This window comes from Juglans microcarpa x Juglans regia, chromosome 1D (assembly GCF_004785595.1).
Source record: "Juglans microcarpa x Juglans regia isolate MS1-56 chromosome 1D, Jm3101_v1.0, whole genome shotgun sequence".
Taxonomy (NCBI): Eukaryota; Viridiplantae; Streptophyta; class Magnoliopsida; order Fagales; family Juglandaceae; genus Juglans; species Juglans microcarpa x Juglans regia.
Window position 1 is genome coordinate 37,800,144 of NC_054594.1, and position 15,717 is coordinate 37,815,860.

The window sequence follows — 15,717 nt, forward strand, 5'->3', positions numbered from 1 at the left end:
CCAATACACGAAAGTTACAAATAAATAAATATCAATCAAGCACATACGTACGTACAGAAGCAACTAATTAGTCAATCACATTGCAGAGAACATGAATGTTAGACAACTAACTCAAACGCTAGACATGATCAGTAGAAGCTAGCTCCTAGTAAACCAAGCAGTATTAGTGTATTAAAGTTTATTTTAATCACCTGTATGCACGTGCACCCACCTTAGTTAGTGTGTTACTCACTTTTACTATATATTGTTTTTACTGTTTGATGAAATATACGAAGTATTTTCCAGATCCTTCTATTTTGTGCCCTAGTTCTCTGTATCTCTCATCATGGTATCAGATGTAAACAAACCCTAGCGCCGTTTCGTCTCATCTCGAAAATGGCCTTTGACTCTTTACCTTCCCCCCCTCCCGCTGCTCCTTCTCATCAACATGAGGATTACTCTAATCCTTTCTATCTTCAACACGGTGACCATCCCGGTGCTATTCTCGTCTCTCAGCCACTAAACAGCGATAACAATCTTACTTGGAACCGGTCTATGTCCATGGCCCTTATTTCCAAGAATAAGCTTTGTTTTGTGAATGGTGCTTTGCCACCGCCTCCTGTCTTAGATCCAATGCATAGTGCATGGATTCGGTGTAATATAGTGGTTCTGTCATGGCTTCTCAATGCTATGTCGAAGGAGATCGCATCCTCTGTCATCTATATCGATTTTGCCGAGGAGATGTGGAAGGATCTAAAGGAAAGGTTTGCTCAAAGCAATCGCCCTCATATTTTTCAGATCCGAAAGAACATTGCATCTTTAACTCAAGAAGCTTCATTTGTAAGTTCTTATTTTACCCGTTTAAAAAGTTGTTGGGGAAAAATGGTTCATTTTCGCCCTCTGCCTTCATGTTCTTGTGGAGCTATAGAGAAAATCGTTGATTTTCAACAAGAAGATTATGTTCTACAGTTCTTGATGGGCCTTAATGAATCTTATGCTTATCTGCACAGTCAGATTTTACTTTCTGATCCATTTCCCCCAATTAATAAGGTTTTCTCTCTTGTTTTACAAGAAGAGAAACAGAGAGAAATTGTATCTGATTCTCTGACTCCTACTAAATCTGTTGTCATGTTTTCAAATAGAGATTCTACTCGAGATTTTAATCGTGGATCAACTGGACCACCTGGATCTAATGGATCCAAACATGGCAAGACTTTTGTTCCTCGGAAGGATCGACCACACTGTACACATTGTGGTTTATCAAGGCACACTATTGATAAATGTTACAAGATTCATGGGTATCCTCCTAGATACAAACTGAGATCCTGAAACCCTAATGCTAATCAAGTGTCTCCTAGCCAATCTAATTTTTCTGATTCTGTTTTAACCCAATCATTTCATTTTTCTCCAGAGCAATGTAAATAGCTCATTACATTTCTTCAAACTCAATCTAGTGTTCCCTCTGTAAATCAAGCAGGAACAGTTTCTGCATTCTCTAATTATTCTGTACCCTCTACACCTGATCCTTATTTTTCAGGTACTTCCATTGTTCTTGCTAATCATACTCATAATTCTAGTCCATCTCATTCTTGGATTCTTGATTCGGGTGCAACCGATCATATGATTGGTCCCTTATCCCTTTTTTCTTTCATAAATTCTATTGTCAATATTTCTGTCAAATTACCTAATGGGTCATATACTCAAGTCACACATAAGGGCACGGTTAGACTTTCTGATTCCTTTGATCTAACTGATGTTTTGTATGTTCCAGCATTTACTTTCAACCTTATTTCAACAAGTAAATTAGTTTCACAGTTTTCATGTTTTCTTTTATTCTTACATGATTTTTGTTATATTCAGGACCTCTCCAATTGGAGGACGATTGGAGTAGCTAAGCAATCACAAGGACAATATCATTTAGTGCAAGTACCAGGCATTACTTCTATTTCTTGTAATTCTGTTGATAATGATACTTCACCTCATTGTAATTCTGTTAGAAATAATTCTTACATATGGCATTGTTGACTTGGACATATTTCTAATTCTAGATTACATGACATTGCTTCTAACCTTTTTGATCTTACATCTCAGCATGTTAATCATTATGATATATGTCCTCTTGCCAAACAAAAACAACTGTCTTTTCCTTTGAGTACATCTCATACAACATCTATGTTTGAAATCATTCATTGTGATATATGAGGACCTTTTTCTATACCCTCTTATAATGGCTTCAAATATTTTTTAACTATTGTAGATGATTTTAGTAGGTGTACTTGGATATACTTACTTAAGTCAAAATCTGAAACTCGATCTTATATACAAGCATTTTTTAACTTTATTGAGACTCAATTTAATTCAAAAATCAAAACTGTTTGTACTGATAATGCTTTGGAGTTTGATATGAAATCCTTTTTTGTTGATAAAGGGTTATACATCAACTTAGTTATGTATATACTCCTCAACAGAATGCTATTGTTGAAAGAAAGCATCAGCATATATTAAATGTTGCTCAAGCCATCAAATTTCAATCTCATATACCTTTAAATTTTTGGAGTGATTGTGTTTTAACTACTGTTTATCTTATAAACAGAATTCCAACTCTTATTCTTTCCAATAAATCACTATATGAGGTGTTATTTTCTGTTAAACCCCAATATAATCATCTTAAAATTTTTGGTTGCATTTGTTATGCATCCATTCTTGGTGGTTCTTCAACCAAATTTTCTCCTCGAGCTCAAGCTTGTATATTCTTTGAATATCCAGCTGGCATAAAAGGGTATAAACTCAATAACATTCATACTCACAAATTTTTAATTTCAAAAGATGTTGTTTTTCATGAGAATATTTTTCCTTTCATATCAGATTCTATAACTCCATTAGATTTTGGTTTCCTTCATGACCCTATTTTACCAGTCTCTTTATCAGACACTGTTCTAAGTCCTCTCAGTCTCCATCTCATTCTCAACTAGATAATTCATACATCATCTAATATCCCATCCGAATCTTCCAATCCATAAAATGTTTCTGTTTCCATTCCAACCCGAAAATCCACAAGAAATAGAAAAACCTGACTACCTGCAACATTATCATTGTTCCTTGATCAATACTAATGAAGTTACTCCTTTTCCTCTGGTTGATGGTTCTTCAGCAACAAGTATGGCGCCCTCGACCCCCACGTGTTATTTTTGTGGAGTTCGTGACACCGGGATGATGACCACACGGATTACGCAGCCCAACGACCAATGCTCAGAGTGTGTACAACATGCAATAAGTGTACAAAAATATTCGCAGCAGAGAAATAAAAATGTCTTTCTTTATTAAGTACAAGAATTGTTCAAAAACAGTAAAAATAACTTTACAAGAATTATAGTCATCCAAGAGATAAATTAAAGACAGAAAATAACATAAGGGAAACAAATCCCATAACGCTGAACAATAAATCAGCAACTTAAACTTCTGGCGGAGTTGGCCCCTCAGGTTCTTACTCGGGCTCTGCATCAGACTCTACGGCACCATAAAACAGAACCGTAGGATAAACACCACAATGAGATTATGACATCTCAGCAAGTAATAAACCAAAACAACATCTAAGAGATTTTAAAACACATTAATATAATCACGCGTCCCCATACGGACAAATAATGCAGAAAACGATATCCACATTTCATTTTCACAAAAATACCCCTTTAACAACTCACGCCAAAAATCTCATTTTAGCCCAATCATAACCATTATTTTATTATGCATGCACCACGGTCTCCACTATGGACCGTCCGCACGCCTTGGCTCTCATTGTCACACCACGGGTAACGTCCGTGCATGAGACTTCGTAACGAGCGATGTCCAGTTCCGCGTCCAGCGCGTACATGGCCAAGCATTCTCCAACCTCGCCAGCAAAAGGCCACGGAATTGGTACGAGAGCGTTACCGTCTCGTCCGTTCCCGTCATCGCCCCGCGACAACTTAGGGGACGTCACGTCAGTCTGTTACACTCCTGAGTGACCAGAGAAGGTCCACCGAGATAATGCCCCATCCCGGCTTGGGGTCTTGATATACACGCACCCACATATTCAATCACAATTCCAACAGATAACGTGACATCACAGCACAATTTATTAAAAACGATAAATATGCATTACAACAGTTTATTGGAATAAATATTAAATATCTCATTTACAAATTCATAATAATTACAACAATACAGTTTACAACCAATTACACGCGTAATCCCGTCTTCCAATCCGGCTCAAGGCCCAATTCCAATAACTCCAATTAACAATTACAATCTAACACTTCAATGGCCCAAGGTCCAATTTTCAACAAAACCAACAGTTTTACAATACAACACCAATTATAATAACATCAATTTAAATCACTTGATTCGCGATGGAAAATTATATACAAGAAAACGGAATAATTCTGGAAGATCGTGAGAAAGGGGCGTTGCCAAAGGTGGCTCAACGGCGGCAACAGTGATTCAAGAATAAGACAGTGGCTTTTTTGGTGAGTTTCTCTCAAGGAAAAGTTCAGTTTATGAAAAAGGATGGAAAACAACTCACGGAAATTACCAACAATTTACCCAAAAACCGTTTGAAATTACACAATTTTAAAATAAAACAGAGCTCGGCAAAACTTCACAAGCTCACGGATTCAGCAACTAAAATTCTCAAAGCAAATCCTTAAACACCTAGAGATGTAAAATGCTTTAAACAGGAGAGGAAAGATGAAGAACTAAGAGGATTTTATTGAGGAACCCATGGACTATAAATAGACCGAGTATGGCGGTTTGCGAGGCATGAGTGTAGCACGGGTGGAAGAAAAGCAAAAACGGCAATACAAGCCATGGAGGAAATGCGTGGCAGAGAGGGTCGCGTGGTGAAGTGGCGGGCTGACAGCAGCCTTCGGTGTACATGCCGAAAGACACGGAGGCAACAATGGGAGCTCGAGGTGGAAGGAGGACCGCGTGGAGCGGCAGCTGGACAGCAAGTACTCGGAGCCACAACCAAGCGACACGAAGCTGCCAAAGAAAGGTGGAGGTGGCTCATGGCAGCTGCTGGAACAAGAAGGGAGAAGAAGAAAATAGAAGAAACCATAAGAAGAAAGAAGAAGAGAGAAGAAGAAGGAAGAAGTCCAGCGGTAGGAGAAAACAATGTGGAACCCTAAGTTCCTGACCGAAACGGTGCCGTTTGGAATAAAGGGGAGGGCCTGGGTTCACTTACGCACGAGCTGGGCCCTGCTTTGGGCCAATTCAATACATCACACACACACACACACACACACGGGCTGGGTTGAACTTAAGAGGGTTGGGCTTCAGGCTTCACACAACACATGGCCCAAAAACAAACATAAAACACACACACACACAGCCCAGATAAAATAAAAACACAGTAATTAAAGAAGTCTAACCAGGAAACACAAAATAAAATAAATAAAATACCATAAATAAAATAACACAAACAACATAATTAAAATAAGACATTTAATTAATATATACGGAAATATAAACACAAGTAAAAAAATTAGAGATCTCACAGCAGGTATTGTCTATCCTATTTCTTCATTCTTATCATATTCCAAAATTTTTAATTCCTATAAACATTTTTGTTCTTCTGTTGACTCTCTATATGAACCTAAATTTTTTTTCCAAGCCATCAAATATCCTCATTGGTGGGATGCAATGGCAGCTGAAATCAATGCTCTTGAAACTAATAATACTTGGGTTTTAACTGACTTACCTACTGGCAAGCAATCAATTGGTTGTAAATGGATATATAAGTGCAAGTTGAAATCTGATGGCACTTTAGAGAGATATAAGGCATGTTTAGTAACCAAGGGTTATACTCAACGTGAGGGCATTGATTATTTTGATACATTTCCCCTGTTGCAAAGCTATTCATAATTGGGAATTACATCAATTGGATGTAAACAATGCATTTCTTCATGGAGAATTGGATGAAGAAGTTTATATGAAATTACCACCTACTTTTTTGAAACCTGGAGACACTTGGGTATCCAAGTTACTTAAGTCTTTCTATGGCTTAAAACAAGCTTCTCGTCAATGGTTCTCTAAGTTCTCTTCCACTTTAATTACTTATGGTTTTAATCAGTCTAAATTTGATTATTTTTTGTTTACAAAGTATAATGATGGTTCTTTTATGGCACTATTGGTGTATATTGATGATATTGTCATTGCCTCTAATAATTCCACATCTGTTGCTGACCTTAAGGAATTTCTGAATTTACATTTCAAGCTGAAAGATCTTGGCAATTTGAGGTATTTTTTGGGTCTTGAGGTGGCAAGATCTGCTAAAGGTATTTCTCTTTCTCAGAGAAAATATGCCCTTGAGATTGTTACTGATTCTGGTTTTCTTGTTGCTAAGCCAGCCACTTCTCCTATGGATCAGAATTTACGATTGTCCAAAACTGAAACTTCTGACCTTTTACTTGATGATCCAACATCTTATAGAAGGTTAATTGGTATACTCCTTTATTTGACACTCACTAGGCCTGACATTTCTTATTCTGTGAATACTTTAAGTCAGTTTTTGGATCATCCACGCCAATCTCATCATGATGCTACTCTTAGAGTTGTAAGATATGTTAAGGCTATTGCTGGTCAAGGGCTGTTCTGTCCCAATTCATCCTCTCTAAAGCTGAAAGGTTTTTGTGACTCAGACTGGGCCACTTGTCCTAATTCCAGAAGATCCATCACTGGTTTCTGCATCTCCCTTGGTGATTCACTGATTTCATGGAAGTCCAAGAAACAAGTGACTTTTTCAAGATCCTCTGCTGAAGCTGAGAATCATTCAATGGCTTCTACTTGCTACGAAATAAAATGGCTCACTGCTTTACTTGCTGATTTCAGAATTGTTTTTTCTTCTCCATCTGTTTTGTACTATGATAGTCAAGCAGCTTTACATACTGCTGTTAATCTCGTTTTTCATGAGAGAACAAAACAAATTGAGATAGATTGTCATTTAGTTAGAGACTTGATTCAAAATGGCACTGTAATTACTTTACATGTTTCTTCTGAACATCAATTAGGTGATTTTTTTACTAAGCCTTTAGGAACAAATAGATTTCATAGCCTTTTATCCAAGCTGGGTGTTATTAATTTACACACTCCAGCTTGAGGAGGCCTATTAGTGTATTAAAGTTTATTGTAATCACCTGTATGCACGTGCACCTTAGTTAGTGTGTTACTCACTTTTACTATATATTGTTTTTACTGTTTGATGAATACGAAGTATTTTCCAGATCCTTCTATTTTGTGCCCTAGTTCTCTCTATCTCTCATCAAGCAGCCCGCCCATAAGCGTCCTTTTTTTCTAATCTTATATCACTTGCATTAAATAAAATGTTATGTCATTACTGTTTATAAGTGAACTAATTAATACACACATGGATTATATTATATACTCGATATATCGATTGATACATATTTTAATCCAATTATATATAGTTATTACCAGAATATTAATCTGCGTTAATAAATTGTGACTAGTCGATCCTTACAATGTCGATGAACCACAAGGGCGCAAAATGCATTAAATAAATAAATTAACGATTATTAAAGACATATATATATATATATAACCCTTATTAATAGGGGTTTTCCATATATATACACACTAATTCATATATGGTTTTGGCTCATGTACGTATTTTCCCTTCTTTTTCTTACAGATTTTGGCTGTATTTTTGTAGAAGACCAGTACTGTATATAGTATTCACGATGTTATAAGAACGCCAACCACGTACGTACGTACGTACGTATATAAATTAACACTTGAATTACTACTGATCCAATGACCATGACTAGCCTAGCTATTACTCTTGATCTACAATTCTATATTTCAGAGGCAGATATATATATATATATATATATATATATATATATATATTTATATATATATATATTGGGCACAGACCTAGCTAGCTACAATTAATGAGTACTAGTACTGTTGTAAATTCTGGGGTTAAGGAATAATCTTAAATATTCCCAAAGGTTTCCTGATCCAAACATCATATTTTAGTGATCGCCACAAGAAGATAGGCCTGCCCAAATTATATGCATTCCACTTAATCATTTGATTAGCACGATCGATATTGTAGCACTCACGCACATCAGATCGATCAGTTCTGTTACTTTGTGATCATAACTAGGAAAATGATGCCTGCGCTGCACATATAATAAGCATATATATATATATATATATATATATACGTTCCCCTTTCTAATGATCAAAGCTTGCAGTATTATTGCAAGCATGTACTGGTCCGGTAATTGATACGTACGTACCTAGCTAGGCGCTGAATCTCATGTAAAGATACAACTAATTAACTTAGACACGTATTATATACTCTCGCATTCATATATAGTACTACTTCTCAAGTACTTCCATTTTTCTTGTAATAAAATCTCCAAATATATGTGAAGTATTAATTAATATTGTTTACTAGAATCAGATTCGCAAGTTAATTTCCAGGATTTGGCTTGAATATCTCAATTTTCTTTGCATTAGCTCGGGATCAAATTCAGCGGATATTGTACTTCTGCTCTTGAGGTGATCGGGTTCTTATACGCAAGTTAGTATATGTGGTTTGAATGAGGATTGGACCTAAATATAAACAAAACCCTCGATTCCTGAATTATGATATATGTTTCATTAAAATATCTTCTAGATCTCTCAATTAATGTTTGACAATGGTGAGCATGATGATCTGCATGACAACTTAATTGTCGAGTTACAACAAAGGAGCTCATCATGTCATCTTCAATTTACTCCCACTATTTAATATAGCAACTGTACTTATCTGTAACTGCAAGTTGTGATTAACAGTGCCGACGTTCATGAAAGATTACAGTTACCGTGATTTCTGAATTTGTCTTCGTAAACATATACCTAAAAGGGAAATAACGAATGGTAAAGGAGGGTTTGTGAAAAGTTGAAAACATGACGAAGACAACAGAGGCGGCAAGATCGGTACTCGAGGTGGTGGGACCGGCTGAGACACCGGTCCGAATCTAAAACGGAAATGTTGACCAGTCTATGATATGCAGCCACGTGGCAGCGACAAATACTCTTCAGTCCCTACAAATCCGCGGGTTCCTTGTAAGTGTAACGACAACCTTTATACTTTTTTTTGGATGGAAATAGTCTCATTTCATTAATGAATCGAAGTTATAACTGTGACTTGTCAATACATGAAAAAATTTAGACTACAAGCCAACTACGCATAAGTTTTGAGACTTCTTCACACACAAATTTCTTTATTGTAGATATTATCTTTAACTCCTCAATAAACTCTCTCGTAACAGAGAAAGCAATCTGTAAATAGAACCTGAAGGCCCTTCTATCCTCTTAGGGAGGAAAAGTGCGGGACACTGCTATGGATACTAAATCCAATAGTCTATTTCTATTTTATTAAAAACAAGAATAATAAGAAAACAATTAAAACACATTAACAACTAACAACTACTAACTAACAACTAAACTACAAAACCACAAGCCTCAGTGTGACCCGGACGTCACACTCACCGCAGGCATCGGCATCTCGAGCCCTGATGACACGAGCACCCAGCTCACGCATGGACACAACAGCCTCCACTACACAAGTAGCACCTACGTGCGAGCACAGGTCGTACGATATCACCGGCCATGACATCGCCCCTACTCTCGAGTAGCTCTTGCCCCAGATTACGGACGATCCAAAGGCACAACACCTTACCTGGGTCAACAAAAGAGCACAAAAACAAACATAACAAAAACTGGAATAGAACAACAAAGAAACAGAAGACCCAAGCGAATGAACAGTGCACGATGCGTCGGCAGTGGCTCGTGCAGGGTACTAGTCACTCGGAGAGGAAAACCGACGGTCAATCTTGGAAGCCTTGGAGTCAAGGAGTCCAGAGATGCCGAGCATGGCATCGGCAGAGGGCTTCGTGGTGGCACGTGATGGGCACGCGTCGACGAGATCTTGAGCTTCATCTTGCGCGTGCAGGCTACGCTCCACTCCGATGAATGCCAAATTTGGTGGTCTTGAAGATCGGCGGCTGGGTTTCATCCCGGTGAGGCGCGTGTAGGAGGGTGACAGCTGCAAAGACCTGAACGGCGATCCTCCCTTATTCGGCAAAAACACAACCTTTATACTTTTATACCCTATGCATGACAGAAAAGAAAAAGGCTATTATGCTGCTCCAAATGTACCACTCAAATTGTTTGATGAATTTTTTTTATTTATTTAGTGATTAAGAAAGTGATTTTAAGTATATTGATGTATTTTTTTATTTTTTAAAAATATTTAAATCTATTAAAAAATGTGAATAAAAAAATTTAAAATAAAATTAAAAAACAACTGGCAGTTAAGTAGAGCGGGCTATTCTGGGCAGCAGAGTAGCCCGGCTCGACAGAATATATGCCCGGTTTGGATACACAAATCTATCTCATCTCATCTCATCATTATAACTTTATCAAACTCCTACACAAAATATAATAAGCAATTCAATTTTTCAAATCTCAAAATAATAATAATATTATAATAATATTTTATTCAATTTTCAACAAAATATCATATCTCATCTCATCTCATCTGAACTGCATAACCAAACGAGACCTAAAATTAATCAAAGAGTTCTTCTTTCAATATTAGTGTATTGTGCCAACCAATAATGAAAATTATGATTAACCCTTAAGATTAATTATTTCCATGATTTCAACCAAAAAAAAAAAAGATTAATGGTTTCCAGATCGATCAGGACCACCATCATGACTTCAATTCTTTCTCCTAATGAGAAGTAATTAATTTTTAATTGGATTGGCCCGAGAAGGAAGCAAAGTAGCAAACCACACGGGAATGGGATAGGTCCAAGTCTTCAAGAGGGAATAGTCATCACCAACCGTGTGTGTACGTAGTATGTATGAGACTATGAGGCATGGAACTTTGGGTGGGAGGCCGCTTGTGATCAGCTAGCTTTATAAGAAAATTGTCTGATCAGTTATTTTTTATAAAAATGACTATTTTTCATAAAATAGAGTTTCTTTGGTCGCAAATTCTTGTAGGGCACGCTTTTCCTATATATAACGATTGATTTCCAAGTTTTTTATATATTAAAAAAGAAATTACCACGTTTCTTGGGGATTTCGTGGTTGTGTTCTTTTTTCAAACCATTGCAATTTGTTTAAGCAAATTGTTTATAAATTAATACAAGTTGTGTCATCTCCGGCGCCCATTTACTATGTGACAAACTGGCATGATGTACTGTGTGCTTAAGTACTATCATCGACTTTAATTAATACGGCCATTTGTTGAAGAAATAAACATTAGAAATTAGCTTCTCTAATTCCCTATTTTCTCATGTGTTTGAATTATTTCCTTATGCAGTACTCGATCGGGCCTTGATATTTCCTTATACATGCATGCACTGCTACTGCTAGTCTAATTTAATTAATAATTCTGAATTCAAATATAATTCGTCGAACCAAATTAGTCTTTCTGGACCTTTGGTCACGCCAGCCTGCCAAATCAATCGACGTCCTGCCGGCCAGCTTCTTTTTTTTTTTTTTTTTTTTTTATAAAGATCGTGTTAAACATCATTAATATGTGAAGATGTTTAACATATTAATGATGTATACTTTTGATGAGTGCTACTAATCATTGGCTTAATTCATCATCAGGACCATAGTCTGAACAAACTATTATAAAAATAATTCATGGCTAAGTTTCTGTGACGCCTCCAGATTCTGCTTGGGATCGGACGGACATCCGAAGCATCGGGACATGCAACACAAGGTTACCTACCCCCGCTCATGACATATAAGATGCAATATTCCTAACATGCATCTAGCATTATATAATATTCACAGCAGATAATTTTTTTTTTTTAGCAATACTATGCACCAAACTTATAACATCCCAAATAGTTAAAATATAAATCATGCATACTTAAAACATCCACGATTACATCACGGGTCTCAGAAGACTGTAATCTCAAAACAACGGAGACGTGGCTCCAGAATTACTTTGTCAAAATACACTATTGGGCTAGTTCGTTGAGTAACTGGCGTAACTTGACTAACGATGCCAGAATACTATCCGAAGACCTAACTATGGAGGCTGTAAGCTCCGTGTTGCATCTACGACGTCTAGTCAAACTCCTTCAGGCTGCCAGTGTTTGCTCCCTGCTCTGATCCTGACACATCGCCTACCATTCGGGGGGAATGGTAATTGAGACTACCACAGTGAGATTTGATTACAAATCTCAGCAAGTTGACAGGAAACTTCTACACAGGTTAATGATGCATGCATGGCAGTAAAAGCATGAATGCATAATCAAAGTCATAAGTAAGCATAACATAACTTGACATATAGCATGGCATAAATGACATAATTTGAATTGAAACTGAAACTTAGTTTGAGTGACATGGCATGTACGTGAACTAGCAACATAGCATGAATGTGAACTTGAAATATAACATGGACTTGAAACATAGCATGAACGTGAACATACATAATTTGAACATGAACTTGAACATAACATGAACATGAGCATAACATAACATCAACGTGAACTTGAAACATAATGTAAACATGAACATGACATAACATGGACGTGACCTTGGACATAACATGAACATAATATGACATAAACATGAACTTGAAACTTGACATGAACGTAAACTTGAACATAATATAACGTGAAACATGACTTGAACGTGAAATACATGAACGTGAAATCTTATTCAATAGACTTAATTAATAAAAGTGACCATACGAATACTACACGGGTCCCCTTAAGCCGTGTGTCCCTATCGATTACCGCATCACAACACATGTGTTTATACCAGCTGTGAGTGTGTTAATACGTATTCCACAGTTGTTGTGGCCCCACGTATTCTACATGTCACAATTGCTATGTCTCACGTAGTGTATGCTCTACAGTTGTTGTGGCCCCATACTTCATGCTCCACAGTTGTTGTGGCCCCATGAATTGTTTGTACAACACTTGATGTGGACACACGTAACATAATGTGTGGTTCCATCAGCGTTAGTGCCTGGCGTGTTCCGGTGACCAGCTAGTTAGGCCTCATTCGCAACCTGTTAACTGTAATTCGTCAACCCAAGGAATTTCACACATATTTAGATACTCATGCATGAACAAAGGAGTTCCATTAGGATATTACCACATCCTAGCACTTAGGGTCGTGATTGACATGAATAACCTAACTAGCATACATGACATTTCGTAAAGTGATGTGACATGAACGTGACATAAACGACAGAAGTCCTAACATAACTTAACGTGACATGAACGTAAGTTGACAAAAATTATATAAAATGTAACAAACAACATTTTATAACATGGCATAGATGTAACAGACTATTTCGTGACATGGCATAACATGTAACAGAAAATATTTCGTAATATGGCATAACATGTGATAATGAATATTATGTGACATGATATACATGTAACAGATGACATACGTAATTTCACATACTTGCAACAGATAGTAACGTGTGACAGAATATATTATATAACAGATAAGTATTTCGTGATAGAATAATTCAAGTAAAAGATAAACATGAGATGACATAGCATGGCATGTCATGGCATATATAACAACAAATGAACATAAAATGTAGTTCCCTTACCCATCACACATACACGGTAACCCGATAGTAAGTTAAGAGCAAACTTACCTCGATCGTCGCGCTCTACGAGATTAAAGCGCGAAACACAAGGAACTGTAAGAGGGTAATCTAAAAGTTAGAACTTTAATTACTAACAATTAGAAATGTGACAAGAGACAACTTAGAGTAAAATTACAATTTTACCCTCTACATGTGGAAAAATGACCATTTTACCCATAACTTAAGGATTTCACATCCTAACTCCAAAAATTATCAAAATATACATTCCTCATGTAAATTTTATCCTAGAGTCAAATTTCAACTCAGAAAAATTTAAAATCATTCACAACTATGGAAAACTCACAATGGCCAAAACATTCATAGGCCATTTCTCTTAATTTTGGTTGCAATTTCTTCCATCTTCAAAACCTATGATTAAACCAAAATATTTTAACAAGGTTCTTCCTATCCTAATTTTAAAAATACACTTAAAATATACATTAAGAAAAGCTAATCATCAACACTAAACTTTTTAACAAAAAAGTAAACCTTTAAATCACAAGTTTTGGCCTTAATAAAATATCTCCAAGAATTTCAAAAAAATAAATTTTACTTCTAACACATTCATAACATCATCCTAAGATCAACCATGCTTTAAATAATCAAACGAAAGCCACCAAAAATCATAAAAAAACACTTGGAGTTTTTGGTTTTAAACTTAGTCCAAAACATAAACTTTTCTCTCCACTAACTTTGATCAATCTCTTGATCCATGGCTTAAACAATTGTGATATTTAAAATAAAACATCTCATGGTTTAAAAAGGTATCCTAAAAAATATCCAACCATCAAACTTAAAATCACATGGCTAAAACTCCATAAAACATGGATCTAACCCAAAAACATCAAATCTTAGGCCTAACCGAAATCCTCTTGCATTGAAAAATCATACATTTAAAACTAATACTAAATATCTTCAAAATAATATCTTAACATGTATATAAGAAGTTTAGGATCATCATATAAAAATATCAAAGCCTTTGGAATAAGATTAAACCACGAAATATTCAAACTTTCACAGAACAAAAATTGTTTTTCAACTTCCAGTTTTCAAGTTTCTAAAGCTAAGGAAATCCATCATCAAAAACTTTATTCATGCAAAAAAACCTCAATGAACATTCATAAACACATGATAACAACACTCCATAAAATGTTCGGACCAAGATATGTCCATTAGCTCGGTCAAAAATTCCAAAACATATCATACTCTCCAGTTTCACGCCCAGAATGACATTTCCATAGTAAAAAATACTTTTGACTAATCAAATGTACATGGATTGGGACTAATAAGATATACACCGAAACTAGATTTAAAGACGAACAATTTTTATGAAGGAGTCATCATGAGAAAATACCTACAAATGGTAGAAAATGGCCACACAAAAAGATATAGAAATCTGCCCGAGAGAGGTTTTTGGGTTTCTCTCTAAAAACGGGAGAAAGAAGTGATAAAATGGAGAAATATGTATCTTGCACGACAAAATCTCTTAATAAAATCCATCACTTCTCAGAAATCTTCTATGAGTAATCCACTATGCTTAAATAATCATCTCACCGATGCTCCATAATCCTGATCCTTAGCTGGACTATTCAAAAATTATCTGAAAAATAATTGGAGATAAGGGGTGAGTTATCAACAACTCAGTAAGCAAAGGACATATACTAGTGTGTAAACATGAGCATTTTCACAGAGTTCAGAATGCAGAAACAAAACATTTCAGTATCAATATGCAAATCTCAAAAATACATATTATCCGAAAATCAGAGCGACTTTTCAAACATTTCATATTCAGAAACCAACTTTTCATATTCAAAGACTCATTTGGCACAACATGACTGAAGATCTTCATCTTATCATATCATATCAGAGCATCATATCATAATAGAGACCATGTTTAACCCCCGTGGTAGGGTTGTGCATCCTGCGGAAAGTCAAGCAGAACATAAATCACCATGTTATCAAAGCAATTGCACTCAGAACAGAAAACCACTATTATATTCCGTGGCGGGCCAGAGGTCACTATTATATCCTATGACAGGGCC

At 36.1% G+C, this 15,717-nt stretch overlaps 2 protein-coding genes across 2 annotated transcripts; both read left to right on the plus strand.

The window, feature by feature from the left end:
- Positions 1-375: 375 nt before the first annotated feature.
- LOC121247272 lies at positions 376-1,308 on the plus strand. Its single transcript, XM_041145648.1, has one exon. It carries the CDS (start codon positions 376-378, stop codon positions 1,306-1,308), a length of 933 nt encoding a protein of 310 aa, XP_041001582.1.
- Positions 1,309-4,823: 3,515 nt separating this feature from the next.
- Positions 4,824-7,687, plus strand: LOC121247279 (uncharacterized mitochondrial protein AtMg00810-like). Its single transcript, XM_041145654.1, has 3 exons — positions 4,824-4,967; positions 6,119-6,988; positions 7,667-7,687. The coding sequence occupies exons 1-3, from the start codon at positions 4,824-4,826 to the stop codon at positions 7,685-7,687; spliced, it is 1,035 nt and encodes a 344-aa protein (XP_041001588.1).
- Positions 7,688-15,717: the final 8,030 nt, after the last annotated feature.

What these genes read in the sequence shown, in the direction of transcription:
- LOC121247272 (XM_041145648.1), top strand. Translation starts at nt 376, where the DNA reads ATGGCCTTTGACTCTTTACCTTCCCCCCCTCCCGCTGCTCCTTCTCAT.
- LOC121247279 (XM_041145654.1), top strand. Translation starts at nt 4,824, where the DNA reads ATGGAGGAAATGCGTGGCAGAGAGGGTCGCGTGGTGAAGTGGCGGGCT. An exon ending in GAGCGGCAGCTGGACAGCAA is followed by an intron (nt 4,968 to 6,118) that starts GTACTCGGAGCC and finishes TTGTTTACAAAG; the next exon opens with TATAATGATGGTTCTTTTAT. An exon ending in ACTTGATTCAAAATGGCACT is followed by an intron (nt 6,989 to 7,666) that starts GTAATTACTTTA and finishes TTTTTCTTACAG; the next exon opens with ATTTTGGCTGTATTTTTGTA.